General features: G+C 42.4%; 1 protein-coding gene across 1 annotated transcript in view; it reads left to right on the forward strand.

The window, feature by feature from the left end:
* Ythdf2 (YTH N6-methyladenosine RNA binding protein 2) overlaps positions 1 to 17,499 on the forward strand; it is a 31,751-nt gene extending 14,252 nt beyond the window's left edge. The window contains exon 5 of the mRNA XM_042688549.1: positions 16,657 to 17,499. Coding sequence (XP_042544483.1) covers positions 16,657 to 16,680 — 24 coding nt within the window. The 3' untranslated portion in view covers positions 16,681 to 17,499. The remainder of the gene's footprint in view (positions 1 to 16,656) is intronic.
* The last annotated feature ends 669 nt before the right edge of the window (positions 17,500 to 18,168 follow it).

Raw genomic sequence — 18,168 nt, forward strand, 5'->3', positions numbered from 1 at the left:
AGGCCTTTTTTCCTAACATTTTTTTTTGGGGGGGGGGGGGGGGTCTGGTCGAGGGGCCTGTACTGAGGAATTGAACCCAGGGCCTCATGCACACTAGGCAAACACACTACCACTGAGCCACCTTCCCAGCCCTCTTGAGCTTATTTTTGCTTAAGGCTAGTGTCTACCACTTTGAGCCACACAGTACCCTGGCTTTGGTTTTTCTTTCTATCTCAGTCAGTCTGTCTTGTCAGGAACTACATGCTATCCCTTAGCTTTTTTTTGCTTAAGGCTAGTTCTCTACCACTTGAAACACAACTCCCATTTCTAAGCTTCTTTTTGGTGGTTAATTGGAGGTAAGAGTCTTCTGCATTTTTCCTGCTTGGCCTGACTTCAAACTGTGGTTGTCAGGTCTCAGCCTACTGACCATCTAGGATTATAGATAGGAGCCACCAGTACCCACTGCTTTCTTTTAATCTTTATTAAAGATTAAAATGCGTGTAAATTTATTTATACTTCGGTGTTGGATGTGCTTCAACATACGCCTAGAATGTTTTGTGCATTGATATATTGCTACATAAGTCTCTCATAATAGCTATAAATCAGTTCCAGGTATTAATGTGTGAGGATCATGTCCAGTTGAATGCATACACATGAGACTGGGAAGAGTACATATCCAATCTGAATTCCTCTCTGTTCTGACAATCTATATATTTGGTTTTCATTAAGCTTTGGTTCTCATTAAGCTTTTCCTCCCCTATCATTTATTGATTGATTAATTGATTGTTGGTCATGGGGCTTGAACTCAGGGCCTGGGTGCTGTCCCTGAGCTCTTCAACTCAAGTCTAGCGTTCTACCACTTCCTTTTTTTTTTTTGTTTTTTGTTTGGTTGATGTAGGGCTTTAACTCTGGACCTGGGTGCTGCCTCTCAGCTTTTCAGCTCAAGGCTAACGCTCTACCACTTGAGCCACAGTGTCACTTCTAAAGGTTTTCTGGTGGTTAATTGAAGATAAGATTCTATATCAGACTTTCCTGCCCGGGCTGGCTTTGAATGGCTATCCTCAGATCTCAGCCTCCTGAGTAGCTAGGATTACAAGCGTGAGCCACCGGTGCCCAGCTGTCATTTTTCCTTTTTAATTGGAGATTAGAGTTTTGGACTTTGCTGCCCTGAACAATGTTGCCCAGATTGGCCTTGAACTCAAGATTTCTCCTGTTTCAACTTACCAGATGCTGGGATTACAAGCATATACCATCATGCCCCATGCTCAGCTAAGGTAGAGTTAAGGTAGAGTCAAGGTAGAGTCTTATGGACTTGCTGCCAAGATTGGTCTGATCTTCCTGATCTTAGCCATCTCCCATGTAGCTAGGATAACAGACCCCAGAGGTGCCCACTTACTGGTTGAGAAAAGGATCTCACCAATTTTTAGGTTGCCTAGTCTAGCCTCCCAAGTTAGGTAGGTAATTAAAGAGGTAAGCCGCTGGGAGTCAGTCCTTTTTTGTTTTTTTTTTAATTTGAAGACAGGCTAGTTGTATAAACCCAAGAGTCAAGCCTGTGATCTTCCTGCTCTCCCTCTGTGCTCTATATTGTAGGCATTTTGCTATCATGCTTGTAGGACTGCTGTTGTTTTTTTTTGGGGGGGGGGGGGGGTCAGGTCATGGGCCTGAATTCTGGGCCTGGGAGCTGTCCCTCAGCTCTTCAGCTCAAGGCTAGTGCTCTACCACTTGAGCCACAGCGCCACTTCTGGCTTTTTTCTTTTTGCTTATGTGGTGCTGAGGAATCGAACCCAGGGCCTCAGGCATGGAAGGCAAGCACTCTACCACTGAGCCACCTTCCCAGTCCCCATGCTGTTATTCTTAACAAATCTTGTGACTTCAGGATTAATTAGCAATGCTAGAGTGATTTAATAGTTTCTGTGAGGGGCTGGGAAGGTGGCTCAGTGGTAGAACGCTTGCCTTGGATGCATGAGGCCCTGGGTTCGATTCCTCAGCACCACATAAGCAAAAAGAAAAAGGCCGGAAGTGGCGCTGTGGCTCAAGTGGTAGAGCGCTAGCCTTGAGCTGAAGAGCTGAGGGACAGTGCCCAGGCCCAGAGTTCAGGCCCCACGACCAGACCCCCCCAAAAAAAAACAAATAGTGTGAAAAACTAAAGACATTAAAACCACTCAGATATGAGCCATTTTGCTTTTCTGCCAAAAGTAAAAGCTTTTTTTTTTTTTTTTGGGGGTCCGGTCGTGGGGCCTGAACTCTGGGCCTAGGCACTGTCCCTCAGCTCTTCAGCTCAAGGCTAGCACTCTACCACTTGAGCCACAGCGCCACTTCCGGCTTTTTTCTTTTTTCTTTTTTTTTTTTTGTCGGTCGTGGGGTTTGAACTCTGGGCCTGGGCACTGTCCCTCAGCTCTTCAGCTCAAGGCAAGCACTCTACCACTTGAGCTACAGCACCACTTCCTTTTCTTTTTTCTTATGTGGTGCTGAGGAATTGAACCCAGGGCCTCATGCATGCAAGGCAAGCGCTCTACCACCGAGCCACCTTCGCAGCAAAGCTTTTTTTTTTTTTTTTTTTGGTGGGTTGTGGAACTCTGGGCCTGGGTGCTGTCCCTCAGCTCTTCAGCTCAAGGCTAATGCTCTAATGCTCTACCACTTGAACTATCATGCCATTTCCAGTTTTCTGGTGCTTAATTGGAGATGAATCTCACGGACTTTCCTACCTGAGCTGGCTTTGAACCATGATCCTCAGATCCTTGTCTCCTGAGTAGCTAGGATTACAAGAGTGAGCCACTTGCACCACACTCATGTTCCCCTTTTCACATGAAACTTCTCAAGGTATGCTCCCCAGTTAACCACCAAAAATGCTGAACGTGGATTTGTGGCCCAAGCAGTAGCATGAGGAACAGAGCCTGGGCTCTTGAGTTCAAGCCCTAGGACTGTACTCCCCCACCCCCCCCAAAAAAAAGCCTGCATTCTCTCCTCTCCCCTCCCCCCCAAAATCCGTCATGTTGCCTGAACTCTGGGCCTGGGCGCTGTCCCTCAGCTCAAGGCTAGCACCACTCCCAGCCTTTTCTGCTTATGTGGTGCTGAGGAATGGAACCCAGGGCCTTGTGCACGCAAGGCGAGTGCTCTACCACTGAGCTACCTTCCCAGCCCAAGGCTGCATTCTTTTTTTTGGGGGGGGGGGGGTGTGTCCGGTTGTGAGGCCTGAATTCTGGGCCTGGGCACTGTCCCCTCAGCTCTTCGGCTCAAAGCTAGCACTCAACCGCTTGAGCCACAGCACCACTTCCAGCTTTTTTCTTTTTGCTTATGTGGTGCTGAAGAATCAAACCCAGGGCCTCAGGCATGCAAGGCAAGCGCTCTACCACTGAGCCACCTTCCCAGTCCCTCAAGGCTGTATTCTTGAATTAGGGGAAATGAGCCATCTCTTTGTGCTTTGTTTTTCTTCACTCTACCCTATAATTCTGCATAAAAGCAAGGAAAAAGACTTGAGTATAGGCAGCTAAGATAGCTTATTTCTCCACAGAGAAGGTTTACAGTGTGGAGAAGGTTTACAGTTTGAGTGCACGCTGCTGCCACCTTCTGGAAAAATTTTTAGTTCTAACAAAAGTAGTGCAAATATTGTCCTTTTTTTTTTTTGGGTGGGTTGTGGGGCTTGAACTCTGGGCCTGGGCGCTGTCCCTGAGCTCTTCAGCTCAAGTGAGCACTCTATCACTTGAGCCACAGTGCCACTTCCGGTTTTCTGGTGGTTTATTGGAGATTAGATTCTTACAGACTTCCTCCCTGGGCTGCCTTTGAGCCATGATCCTCAGATCTCAGCCTCCTGAGTAACTAGGATTACAGGTGTGAGTTACTGGTGCCCAGCTTTGTTCTAATGCTTTTTATCTCTGCTAAATAATTTCTAGTTGAACTGATTTAGTTCCAGTAGTCATGGGAAGAATTCAGCAAGGATTTATGACATGTTGTTACATGAACAATGTAGGCCAGTGTATATTAAATTGCTAATATTACAATATGAAACCAAGTGCAGGAGAAGAGAATAATAGTAAGATCTGTTAGGGCAAGAGTCATAGGGAAATTTTTGTGCAATACTTAATTAAATCAGATCTGAAAGGAGGGTAGGGAAAGAGTGAAAATGGGTACAAATTTGAGCTGTTTGATATAGAGAGGGAAAGTATCACCCGCCCAATGCTCAGGATTGAACTGGAGCTTCTCAACACTTGAGCTCTTCTTAACATCTTACTTGAATTACATTCTGCCCTCTACAACCATATTCATGCATTCAGCCAGCTGTAGAACAACATTATTTAAAGGCCGATAATGGTTTAGGTCAGTGGTAGAATTGTTGGCTCACATGTTGAAAGGCTCTTTGGTTCAGTCAAAAGCCAGATGCCAGTGGCTCACACAAGTATAGCACCCAGGCTCTGAGTTCAAGCCCTAGGACCCACAAAATAAAACAAAACAAAAAAAAAATCCTAGGGATGTTTTAAAGTGTGGAGGTATAGCTCAAGGATAGGGTATACTTGGCTTAGCATTGTCAAGGCTCTGGATTCATTCTATAGCAGTAGGGGGAAAAATGTATGGAAAGATTGTGTAGGTAACATGCGAATACTATGCCTTTATTTTTCATACTATGACATGATTTATACAGGACTTGAAGGTTGAGGAGGGGTGTTCTCTGGAACCATTCCCTCAACGACTCTCTTCGCCTTATAATTTCTGGTGGGTCTTAATGAGGCAAAGTCACATTGAATCTAGTATAAATATATAAATTTTGGCTCTTTTGCTTGTGTAATACTTGAAGAATATAAAGCTTTTAACTTTATGTGAACTTTTTTTGAATTTTCAATACCACTTAGAACTTTTTTTATTGGTACTGGAGATTGTACCAGGGCCTTTCAAGTGCTCTACATCCTCAATCCTTCCCCCCCCCCCCCAAAAAAAAACCCCAAAACTAGGAATTATATGCATGCAAATAAAACAACAAAACCTAGCTGTGTGCAAAGTTTGTGTTAATTTGCAAAGTTCATGTTTGTCATTGTAAATTATAGCCAATTATAAAAGCTGTAAAAGACTGGAAAAGAATGTCACTCATAATCTCAGCTACAACAAAACTCATCATTTTGATAGTTTCCTTCTGAGCTTTACTACTCAATTTGTTTATACAGTTACTTATTGTATTTATACTACTTTTTTCCTCTTACCACTAGTAACTTACCCATGTTTAACATTTGATAGATATCACTATAATAGGTCCTTTTTGTGTATTTTTAATCTCCATGAAGTTTACTGTAAAATTTACTGTAAAATTATCTCCTACAGTCAGACAACTTAGATTCAAAAGGAATAACTTTCCCAAGAGTCCTAGTTAGTTTGTCATTAGTAGCTCATGCCTATACCAAGCTTCTCAGGAGGCTGAGAATCCTGTGTAGAGGCCATTTCAGGTACATAGATCCATGGCACTTGGTTAGTTTTAGCTAGAATGTAGGGGCTCTTAGCCACTTGGCTATCTTGAAGTAGCATGAACTGTGCCTAAAAGCTGGGTACCAGTGACTCATACCTGTAATCTTAGCTACTCAGAAGTTAGAAAACAGAATGGGCAGACAAATCTTTGAGACTCTCATCTCCATTTAACCAGCAAAAAGCTGGAACTGGGATTAGGGCTTAAGTGGTAGTGTCAGCCTTAAGGAAAAATGTGAGACCTTGAGGCTCTCAGTTCAAACCCCAGTACTGGCCAGGTGTGCTGCATGGATGTATGCGCCTACATCCATCCATACCCATTCATTTCTCCCCACCCCCACATGAGCCAGTGGTTCAAATTTATAATCCTAGCCCTGAGTTCAGGCTCTAGTATGGTAGCTCAAAAAGTAAAATGCTGGTGTATGTTGTGTGTTGTTGTTGTTGTTGATACCAGGGTTTTATCATGTAGCCTAGTCTTATATGGGACTTGAGATCCCCTTGCCCCAGCCTGTCTCTAAAAGGTGGTATTTAAAGGTAATCACCTTTTTGGAGTGTGGGATTGACTGAGTATTGTCCGTGGGGCACTGTTGTGTCACTTGCCTATAATCCTAGCTACTCAGGAAGCTGATAGAAGAATTGTAGTTTGAAGCTAATCCAGATACAATAGTCTGAGAGACTCCTATCTCCAATTTACCAGTAAAAAAAAGTTGGGCTGGAAGTATAGTTCAAGTGGTAGATTGCCAGCAGTGAACAAAAAGATTGATTGAAGCCAGGCACCTGTGGCTCACACCTGTAATTCTAGCTACTCAGGAGACTGAGATCTGAGAATCATAGTTTGAAGCCAGCTTGGGCAGGAAAGTACATGAGACTGTTATCTCCAATAAACTACTCAGAAAAAGTAGTGCTGTGGCTCAGGGACGGCATCAGGCCCTGATTTCAAGCCCCAGGACCAGCATATAAAGGAAAAAGAAAAACAAGTTGATCGAGGACACAGGTCCTGAGTTGAATTACCAGTGCTAGTGTGCGTGTAGGTACACACACATACACATAATTGTCTAATACAGTTGTATAAGCTAAGATCAGTATTTTCAAACTGTTTTGAAATTGGTCCTATTGTGAAATTCAATTCAAAGGTAGTATAGCCAAGGGATTACTTTGAGAATAATAAATCCTGGCAAACTTTCATTTAGTTTGGGAATACTGTTTTCAATTTTTCTTTTTTTTTTTTGTCATCAGTCGTGGGGCTTGAACTCTGGGCTTGGGTGCTGTCCTTGAGCTCTTCAGCTCAAGGTGAGTGCTCTACCACTTGAGCTATAGCGTCACTTCCAGTTTTCTAGTGGTTAATTGGAGATGAGAGTCTCACGTATTTTTCTTCCCTGGGCTGGCTTTGAACTGTGATCCTCAGATCTCAGCCTCCTGAGTAGCTAGGATTACAGGCATGAGCCACCAGCGCCCAGCTCTGTTTTCAATTTTTACTTTTAGTTAACACTTAAAAAAAATTAGTTATCTTACCCTTTGTTCTCTATTGAGAAATTATTTGTTGGATTTATTCAGGTATTATTTCCAGGCTTTCACTTTTTATATTTTTCTTTCATATGAATTAAACTACTAATTACCAGTCTTGGAAAAGAATTAGCTGGTAGAAAAGGTTACTAATGAATGTATTTAGTTTATCCCAGTCCTCCTACATTTTTTAGAACTTCATTGCATCTAGCAAAACTAAAGGGGATGAAATCAGAGTAGAACTAAAGAAGGCTTGAACTCAGGTCTCACATTCTCACTCAGCTGACACTGTACTTGATCCATACCTCCAAGCCTTTTTTTTTTTTCTGCTGGTCCTGAGGCTTGAACTCTGCTGGTCCTGGGTGCTATCCCTGAGCTTCTGTTGCTCAAGGTTAGCGGTTACCACTTGAGCCACAGGGCTACTTCCAGCTTTTTCTGAATAGTTTATTGAAGATAAGGGTCTCATGGACTTTCCTACCCTTGCTGGCTTCAAACCATGATCCTCAGGTCTCGGTCTCCTGAGTAGCTGGGATTACAGACATGAGCCTCCTGTGCCCAGCACACCTTTAGCTTTTTTACTGGTTAGTTTGGAAATGATGTCTCTCAGGCTTTTATGTCTGGGCTGGCTTTGAACCATGGTCTTCAGATCACTCTGTTTGAGTAGCTGGAATCTCAGCCTTTTGAGCCACTAACTCCCAACTTTGAGAAAGTATTTAAGAATTTTTAATTTATTGATTCTTCCCAGCCCCCTCATGGGATGTGAACTCAGGGTCTGGGCACTGTCCCTGAGCTGCTTTTTGTTCAAGGCTAGTGTTCTACCAATTGAGCCACAGTGCTACTTCAGCCTTTTCTGTTTCTGTGGTACTGAGGAATTGAACCCAGGGCTTCATGTATGCTAGTCAAGTACTCTGTCACTAAGCCAACTTCCCAGCCTCAGCCCAGTATTTTTAATTGAGTATGACAGTCTTGCCTTAAATTGGAGAACTGATAGAACTTTGTTTCCTGGCCTATTGAAAGGAGACTATTAATTATACTTTACAATTAATTACAGTTAGAATCATTTAACTATTGCCTATATTCTGAGATTTAAACTCAGTTTGCTTTGCTCTACATTGTGAGTAACACCTCTAGCCCAGCTTTTTGGTGGTTATTTTGGAGGTAGAATCTTGCTGTATCTGGTTCTCTACCACTCCCCAGGCTGGCTTCTAGCCTCCATCCTCCAGATTTTAGCCTCCTAAAGTAGCTAGGATTTACAAACCTGAGCCACTAGTGTTTGTCTCATCCAACTTTGTTTGCATGCCAGCTAGCTAGTATTAGGGCTTGAACTCAGGGCCTTGTGCTCTTGCTTGGCTTTTTTGCTTAAGACTGGCACTCTACCATTTTAGCCAAATTTCCCATGCCATCTTTTTGCTGGTTAATTGGAAGTAAAAGTCTTATCTGCTGATGCCATATTTCTAGTCTCCACCTTTAGATCAGCCTCTTATGTCAGATCAGCCTCCTGTGTCAGATCAGCCTCCTGAGTAGCTATGATTTACAGAATGAGCCACTGGTGCCAGGTTTTATTCAACTGTTCTTAATAGCATTGGAGACTAAAGATTGATTAGTTTGCCCAGTACTGGTGACTCATGCCTGTAATCTTATTTTTGGGCGGGGGGGGGGGGGGGGGGGAGGGCTTGGTCATGGGCCCTGAACTCAAAGCTAGTGCTCCACCACTTGAGCCACAGTGCCACTTCCAGCTTTCTCTGCTTATGTGGTGCTGAGAAATTGAACCCAGGGCCTCCTGCACGCAAGGCAAGCACTCTACCACTGAACTACCTTCCTAGCCCTCCATGAGACTCTTATCTCCAATAAACCACCAGAAAGCTGAGCTACCTTCCCAGCCCCACATATGTAATCTTAACTACTCAGAAGGCTGAGATGTGAGGATCATGGTTCGAAGATAACTTGGACAGGAAAATCTGTGAGACTTATCTTCAGTTCATCAGACCCATCAATCAACCACTTTGAGCCACAGCTCCACTTCTGGCTTTTTCTGAATAGTTAATTGGAGATAAGAGTCTTACAGACTTTTGTGCCTGGCTGGCTTCAGATCTCAGCCTCCTGAGTAGCTAAGATTATAGGTGTGAGCCACTGATGCCCAGCTCAAAAAAAAAAAATTTTTTTTTTCCTGGGCCTGGGTGCTGTCTCTGGGCTCTTCAGCGCAAGACTGAAGTGCTCTACCACTTGAGCCACAGTGCCACTTCTGTTTTTTTGGTGGTTAATTGGAGATAAGAGTCTCACAGACTTCCTTGTCTGGGCTGGCTTTGAACCACCATCCTCAGATCTTAGCCTCCTGAGTAGCTAGAATTACAGGTGTGAGCCACCAACTCTCAGCTATTTACCCTTTTTAATTACCAGGTTTTTAAGGTTAGTAAAATTATGCCCCCAAAATAAATGTGAATAGTGTGTTTTATGATCCACTTAGAGGATACAGCTCAGTGGCCAAGCTCTTACCTAGTATGCACAAAACTCTGGGCTCAGTCCTAGGTACTACCCCCCAAGATGAATATAAAGCAAGGAAAAAAGCGCAATAGGAGAGATGGTAAGAGAAAGTATACAAGGCTTTGTGTGGCAGTGCACACAAAGCATTTGGAGTTCAAGGCCAGCCTAATGGTTGTGGTCCAAAAAATTTCAGAGACTAAATTTACAACATTTACATAAATATATTGATCTATTTTTAAAAATTACAATGTCACTGCTGAGAAATCTGTAGATGTATGATTTAAAAGCTATATAAGAGAGTGGGGGGGCTGGGAAGGTGGCTCAGTGGTAGAGCACTTGCCTTGCATGCCTGAGGCCCTGGGTTTGATTCCCAGCACCACATAAGCAAAAAGAAAAAAGCCGGAAGTGGCGCTGTGGCTCAAGTGGTAGCCTTGAGCTGAAGAGCTGAGGGACAGTGCCCCGGCCCAGAGTTCAGGCCCCACGACCGGACCCAAAAACAAACAAAAAAAAGAGAGAGAGAGAGAGGGCTGGGAAGGTGGCTCAGTGGTAGAGTGCTTGCCTTGCATACATGAGGCTCTAGGTTCGATTCCTCAGCACCACACAAGCAGAAAAAGCCAGAAGTGGTACTGTGGCTCAAGTGGTAGAGTGCTAAGCTTGAGCTGAAGAGCTGAGGCACATTGTCTAGGCCCAAAGTTCAAGCCCCACGACTGACCAAAAAAAAAAACAGAGGGGCTGGGAAGTTGGCTCAGTAGTAGAGCTCTTGCCTTGCATGCCTGAGGCCCTGGGTTCGATTCCTCCGCACCCACATAAGCAAAAGGAAAAAAGCTGGAAGTGGCGCTGTGGCTCAAGTGGTAGAGCGCTAGCCTTGAGCTGAAGAGCTGAGGAACAGTGCTCAGGCCCAGAGTTCAGGCCCCACAACCAGACCAAAAAAAAAACAAAAAAAACAGAGTGGGATATTATTTGTTTCAAAGAATCTACTAGGTGTTCTTGGAAGGAATCCACTGAGAATTAGGAAGTATTCTATGTAGTATATCTAGAGATTTCATACATGTAACAACATTGCCACCTTGTGGCTTTTACACTGTTCGAGCCATGGAGTTTTATTTATTTATTTATTTATTTTTGGTCGGCTGTGGGGCTTGAACTCTGGGCCTGGGTGCTGTCCCTCAGCTCTTCAGCTCAAGGCGAGCGCTCTACCACTTGAGCTACAGCGCCACTTCCGGTTTTCTGGTGGGTTATTGGAGATCGGAGTCTCACGGTCTCTCCTGCCCGGGCTGGCTTTGAACCGAGATCCTCAGATCTCAGCCTCCCGAGTAGCTAGGATTACAGGCGTGAGCCACCAGCGCCGGCTTGCCATGGAGTTTTATAGTCACCTATTGTTTTTCTTTTTTTAGTGTTGAGGATTGAACCCCACAGCCTATGGGCATTGGGCAGTTTTTATACCACTAAGCTTTATCTCCAGTCCTGTATTCTGATATAAAATGGAGTGGGCATATATGTTAGCTTTGCAGTTCTACCTTGATTTCAATTTTCTGGTAGTAGAATTACTGATTTCTTTTAAATTTCTTTAAAAAAAATTTTTTTTTGTTGGTCATGAGGCTTGAACTCTGGGCCTGAGTGCTGCCCCTCAGCTTTTCAGCTCAAGGCTAGCACTCTACCACTTGAGCTACAGTGCCACTTCCGGTTTTCTGGTGGTTTATTGGAGATAAGAGTCTCACAGACTTTTCCTGCCCATGCTGGCTTTGAACCATGATCCTCAGATCTCAGCCTCCTGAGTAGCTAGGATTACAGATGTGAGCCACCGGCACTCAGCTTCTTTTTTTTTTTTTTTTTTAGTATTTATGCCAAAGTACCCCAAAACTGAATAATGCAAAAGTAGTTTTTTTTAATGCAGAAATTTTGAATGAGTACTTACTGAATAATTAATATTTTGAGGCAATATACTTTCTTCCCTGAATAATGCATTCTACACATCATTATATCACTCTAAAAATGGAATAAATACATACATGTACCTTGGCATGTTTTGTTTTTGTTTTTTGTCGGTTATGGGGCTTGAACTCTGGGCTTGGGCGCTGTCCCTCAGCTCTTCAGCTCAAGGTGAGCACTCTTACCACTTGAGCTATAGCGCTACTTAAAGGTTTCTAGTGGTTTATTGGAGATGGGAATCTCATGGTCTTTCCTGCCCATGCTGGCTTTGAACTACAATCCTCAGATCTCGGCCTCCTGAGTAACTAGGATTATAGACGTGAGCCACCTGCGCCCAGCAGAGTAAGGACTTTTTATTTTTTTATGTGGTACTGAGGAATCAAACCCAGGTCTTCATGTATGCTAGACAAGTATTCTACTACTAAGTCATACTTCTAGCCCTACAATAATTTTAATTAAGCAAAAAGAGAAGCATGGTTTTCATCAATAAGTTGTCTTATTTTAATAATGAAGGGGATCCTACACCTTTTTTGGTCAATCATGGGGCTTGAACTCAAGACCTGGGATTCTGTCTCTGAGCTCTTGCTCAATGCTGGTGCTTTACCACTTTGAGCTATATAACTCTACTTCTGGTTTTCTGGTGGTTAATTGGAGATAGGAGTTGCTTGGACTTTTCCTGCCTAAACTGGCTTTGAACCTTGATCCTCAGATCTCAACCTTCTGAGTGGCTAGGATTACATGCGTGAGTCACCAGCACCTAGCTTACACTACTTTCTGACAAATATAGGAAACTGATGATTATTGATAGGTTAAGAAATTATAGCACAATAAATGTTATTGGTAAATTTGTGTAAAGTGAAGTGGGACTAAGGAGTGAGTAGATAGAGGTGTGGGCATTTGGTTGAAGGCTACAAACACTATGCTAGTTTATACTTTTTTTTTTTGTTGTTGGTCGTGGTGCTTGAACTCTGGGCTTGGCGCTGTCCCTCAGCTCTTCAGCTCAAGTTGAGCGCTCTACCACTTGAAACACAGCGCCACTTCCAGTTTTCTAGTGGTTTATTGGAGATAAGAGTCTCTTGGACTTTCATGCCTGGGCTGGCTTTGAGCTGTGATCCTCAGATCTCAGCCTCCTAAGTAGTTATGATTACAGGCATGAGCTACCGGCACCCGGCTACTTTTTTTGTTGTTGGTAGTGGGGCTTGAACTCTTTGCCTGGGTGCTGTCCCTGACCACTTCAGCTCAAAGAAAGCACTCTACCACCTGAGCCACAGTGCCATTTCCCTTTTTCTGGTGGTTAATTGGAGATAAGGTCTCATGGATTTTCCTGCCCGGGCTGGCTTTGAACCACAATCCTCAGATCTCAGTCTCCTGAGTAGCTAGGATTAAAGATTGGACGTGGTAGTTTGGAGAAATGTTGACTAAGTGATGAATAATTACAGGTTTGGAGGAATAAGTTTAAAGGGCTGTTGCATAGGCTATAGTTAATGATAACACAGTACTTATTTACTTTTTGACTAGTCCTTCTCTTGTTCTGCTTTCTTGCTTCTGGAGGTGCTTTGCCACATGAGTAACACTTCTAATCTGATATTTTTCTGGTTAACTATGGAGTCCACAATTAAATTTTCTCCCAGGGCTGGCTTTCAACTGAGATCAGGTATCAGCCTCCTAAGTAGGATTATAGGTGTGAGCCACTGGAGGCTACTTTTGACGTATTTTGAAAAATTCAGAGACATCATCATAAAAATAACCATATGAGACAGTAATTTGTTAGGTTTAACCATTTCACAATACAAGTGTATTTCATAAAATGTTTTATATTATGAATACATTTAATTTGACCTATCAATTATTTAGAAAAGATTAGAAATAACTATCCTAGTGGAATTTTGGGATGGAGTGTGAATTCAGTAGAATCCTATTCTGCTCTTTGTTCTTTGCTTGTTACATCCAGGAATACACCTAATTATACTTTTAGTATGTTGGCTTTTTTCTAATTAATGGGACATAATGTTTGTGAGCTTGAAGATGTTATGTTTACCACTTTGTATTTGTGGATATACATCCTGTTCCTGTCTTAGTTCTCACTGTTGTATTTATATTTCTTTTTTCTTTTCTTTTTTTTTTTTTTTGTTGGTTGTGGGGCCTGAACTCTGGGCCTGGGCGCTGTCCCTCAGCTCTTCAGCTCAAGGCTAGTGCTCTGCCACTTGAGCCACAGCACCACTTCTGGCTTTTTCTGCTTATGTGGTGCCGAGGAATCTAACCCAAGGCCTCATGCATGGAAGGCAAGCACTCTACCGCTGAGCCACCTTCCCAGCCCACATTGGTATTTCTTTTTTTTTTTTTTTTTAAATTATTCTTTTTGTAATCTTTTACTTTTTATTGTTATTATGAAGGATATATAGAGGGTTACAGCTACATAAGTCAGGTAATGAGTACATTTCTTTTTTTTTTTTTTTTTTCTTTTTGCTTATGTGGTGCTGAGGAATCGAACCCAGGGCCTCATGAATGCAAGGCAAGCACTCTACCACTGAGCCACCTTCCCAGCCCAACACATTTGTATTTCTTAAGACTTAAAAGTACCTTTCACTGAAATCTAAAAGGACTTTGGATAGGGTTAGTAGGTAAGCTGTACATAACAGTGTCATAGGGGAAACAAAAATTATGTCTTTTTTTTGTGATACCAAGGATTGAACTCAGGACCTTGAGCTTTAAATGTTCTACTACTTGAGCTATGCCCTCAGTTCTTTGGTTTTGTTTGTTGTTAAGTAACTTCTTAAGCTTCTGTATAGGAAAGTAACTTCTTTTTTTTTTTTTTTTTTTTTGGGGGGGGGGGGGCCCGGAACTCTGAGCCTGGGCACTATCCCTCAGCTCTTCAGCTCAAGGCTAGCGCTCTACCACTTGAGCCACAGCGCCACTTCCGGCTTTTTTCTTTCTACTTATGTGGTGCTGAGGAATCAAACCCAGGGCCTCAGGCATGCAAGGCAAGCGCTCTACCACTGAGCCACCTTCCCAGCCCCCGGAAAGTAACTTCTTTGAACTTCATTTTTCGTCTCTGTCTCTGTCTCTGTCTCTGTCTCCGTCTCTGTCTCCCCCTTCCCCTCCCTCCCTCCCTCTCTCTCTCTCTCTCTCTCTCTCTCTCTCTCTCTCTCCCTCTCCCTCTCCCTCCTCCTCTCTCCCCCTATCTCCCCCTCTCTCTCCCTCCTTTTGAATCAATTGTGGAGCTTGAACTCAGGGCCTTGATGCTGTCCCTGAGCTTTTTTTTGCTCAAGCTAGCCCTATACTACTTTGAGCCACAGCTCCATTTCTAGTTTTATGTGGTTATTGGAGATATGACTCCTAGGGACTTTCCTTAGTTAGCTGTGAACCACGATCCTCAGATCTTAGCCTCCTGAGTAGCTAGGATTAAAGGTGTGTGAGCCAGGAGGCTGGGAATGTGGCTTAGTCATAGAGTGCTTGCCTAGCATGCTTCATATGAAGCCCTGGGTTCGATTCCTCAATACCACATAAACAGAAAAAGCCAGAAGTGGAGCTGTGGCTCAAGTGGTAGAGTGCTAGCCTTGAGCAGAAGCAGCTCAGGGACAGTGCCTAGGCCCTGAGTTTCAAGCCCCAGGACTTGGGGGGTGAAGGGCAGGGAAGATGTGAGTCACCAGTGCCTGACTTTAACTTCATTTTCTAAAATAAATAATGGGTGGATGTAATGTGGTGGCATCTACCTGTTACACTTGTACTCAGGAGACTGAAGCAGAAGAGGACCAAGAATTTGAGGTTGTTTTGAGCTATGTCCTTATCATCCCCCCCCAAAAAAGGAGTCCTTGTATAGTGATTATGAAGATTGTTAGTGGTTATATATGATACATGGAAACCCATAAATAACAGTTGATAAGTTAAGGTGTGTGTGTCTTTTTTTAAATCATACATCAGAATCATCACAGGGTAAGTAGTAGAAAATTAAGTTTAGGCCTGTGCACTCTTGAGCACTCAATGCCCTGTGAATTCTAGCCTTTTTTTCCTCTTGTGGGGGCAGGCAGGATTGAATCCAGGGCCTTTGTATGCTGAACAAGCAATGTCACTTGAGCCTTGCCCTTTAGCTGAGTTGTTTTATGTTTTGTTGCTTTTTTTTTGCCCTGGGGATTGAACTCTGGGCCTGGGTGCTGTTTCTGTGCTCTTCAGCTCAAGGTTAGGTAGGACTCTATCACTTGAGCCACAGCACCACTTCCGATTTTCTGGTGGTTTATTGATGATTAGAGTCTCATGGACTTTCCTGCTTGGGCTGGCTTTGAATCATGATCCTCAAGTCTCAGCCTCCTGAGTAGCTAGGATTACAGGTTCAGGTGAGCCATAGTCAGTCTTCAAAATTTATATCTAAGTAGATTTCTAACTGTGTGTAGATGGTTCTCTTGCCTTCTATGGACTAAGGTTTCTATAAATCTCATTAAGTTTTACTTTACAGAAAAGACATTTGAATTCCTATGTCCATGACCTCGTGATTATTGTGGAATTTCAGTGCTGGTTGGTTTAGGATATAGTGTGTTCCTTCCCTTCTTGAGACTGTTGATGTGTATGTCCAGCTACTTTGTTATGCCATGTTTTAAGCTAATTAAGCATTAGCCTAAAGCTATAACGACAAATATAATAACAAAGTGAGTCTGTTTAATTACAGTAATGGATTTCAAAGTAAAAGGTAATTTCAAAGTAAAAGGTATATTTGGGTGTTGCTACTTTTGGTTTAAATCTGTAACAAGTAAAAGACAATGCTGGGTGCCAGTGGCTCATGCCTGTAATTCTAGCAACCCAGGAAACTGATAACCTGAGGATGACAGGTTGAAGCCAGCCTGTGAGACTCTTACGCTCCAGTAAGCTACTAAAAAAACTAGAAGTGGCTCTGTGCACAAAAGCTTGGCATCAATGTCAAAGTCTTGCCTTTAAACACCATGACCAACAACAGCAACAAAAAAGCTTATTGTATCATGTCTGTAACCCTAAGTTACTCACAAGGCTTGAGAGCTCAGAATCTGTTCAAAGCCAGCCCAGGTAGGAAAGTAAGTGAGACTCTGATCCAATTAACCACTGAAAAGCTGGTAGTAGAGCTGAAGAGCAGTAGACTTGAGGGGAAAAAAAAGATCACAGACCACTCAGTCCCTGAGTTCCAGGCCTACGACAGGAGACATGCAGACACACATACATACACACACATACACATCAACTTATTTGTGGAAATAATTTATCCAGCACAAATGACTTAATGTATTATTCTACAGACTTTTAATGTGGAAGCATGTTTAGATAACTAACTATGTAACTTTTTTCTTACCTCTTTAGGAACGCCAAGGTCGTGGGAAATAAAAAGCAGTTCTGCACTGACTGCAGCAACGGTTGCGTCTGCATATCCTAAATGGAAAAGATGACCTTCAAGAGAATTAGGACTTGTTTCTTAATTTCATTGACTTCAGAGACGATTGCAGACTTGCAGTTTAAGTATTGGAATTTCACAAAAGACATAGGACTTAACTGGAAAATGAACAAAAAAAAAAAAAAGAAAAAGAAAAAAAAACTAAACAAAAAATCCCTCTAGGTAGTTTAGGTGAAAAATGTCCTTTTTATTTTGGCTTTGGTTGTGATTTCAGAGCATAACGCTTTGTTTTTGTCTTTTTACTATGTTTTTCGGATTTTTAAGTCCGTAAGTGCATACAGTTTTCTCTAATTTTTAAACCCTTTCCTCCCATTTTGACATTTGCACTTGGAGAACACTTGAGTTTCGAAGGTTTTGGGCATCCACCCCAGGAAGTGGGAATTTGATTTTTCCCTTCCAAACTGGAAGAACATTTTTATGAAGAATTTTTGTCTAGGAGAATTTAACAGTGTTACCCAAGGTTGTGTCTATAAGGGTGGTTAATTTTCTCTGACCCTTTGTTACTCAAAGTAAAGTACTAGGCGTCCTAAGAAATGTTCTGTTCTTGTACATTATACTGATGAAGTCAGGATTAATTTGATTTCAAACCTAAGAACAGTGGTTTTCAGAAATGCATTTTGGAAGAGAAAAATATTGTAAAACGTGTAGTGAATGTTTCTTCAGTTTCTTGTTCAGCCAATTGAGGAAAGGGCATTGCCTTTCTTTTTACCATTAATCACTTCTCAATAAACGTGAGATCCTGTTGAGCATCACTTCTAGTACCGTTTAGTATTATTTTAAGTCTGCTGTGTTCTGGGAGAGATTTGGAGTGTAAGGAGTCTTGAGAGAGGCAGTAGCAACTCATTTTAGATACATTGTATTGAGAGAAAATGGTTTAGGTTTGTTTTGTACTTAGAGCTGGATAACTGTGGCCTCTGCAAAGTAAGATAGGCAAATGTTCAAAATGCTTTGTTTCTGGATGCTCTCCAGGGAAGATAGAACCTCTGCTAAATCATTCATTCAATAGATACTTATGTTTATTGTACCACACACTGTACTCAATAGAAGTCTCTCCAGCTGTCTCAAGTTCAAAGGAGGTAGCAGCCAGCACTCAAGAATGTAAGGGCTTAATACAAAATACGGTTTATTTAGACAGCATTCTACATGGATGTAGATTCCCTAAATGAAATGCCAGTGGGCTTGGGTCTTTGTGAACTTCAACTCATTTTTGTTTATTCCCCAAGGTTTGATAAGGCTCTCTAACTAAAAGGTTTTTGGTTCTTAATATGTTTCAAACTTGAAGAGTTAATTAAATACTGATTTTAAAATTTGGTTTATGATATTAGTAGACAATTTTGCTTTCAGATTACTTATTCTCACACAGCCTAGGCTACTAAGTCAAGGAAGCCAGTAAAATGAGTCAGTGTTGACTTGTAATTAGC

This window comes from Dipodomys spectabilis, unplaced genomic scaffold (assembly GCF_019054845.1).
Source record: "Dipodomys spectabilis isolate Male_0828 unplaced genomic scaffold, ASM1905484v1 ptg000118l, whole genome shotgun sequence".
NCBI classification, from domain to species: Eukaryota; Metazoa; Chordata; class Mammalia; order Rodentia; family Heteromyidae; genus Dipodomys; species Dipodomys spectabilis.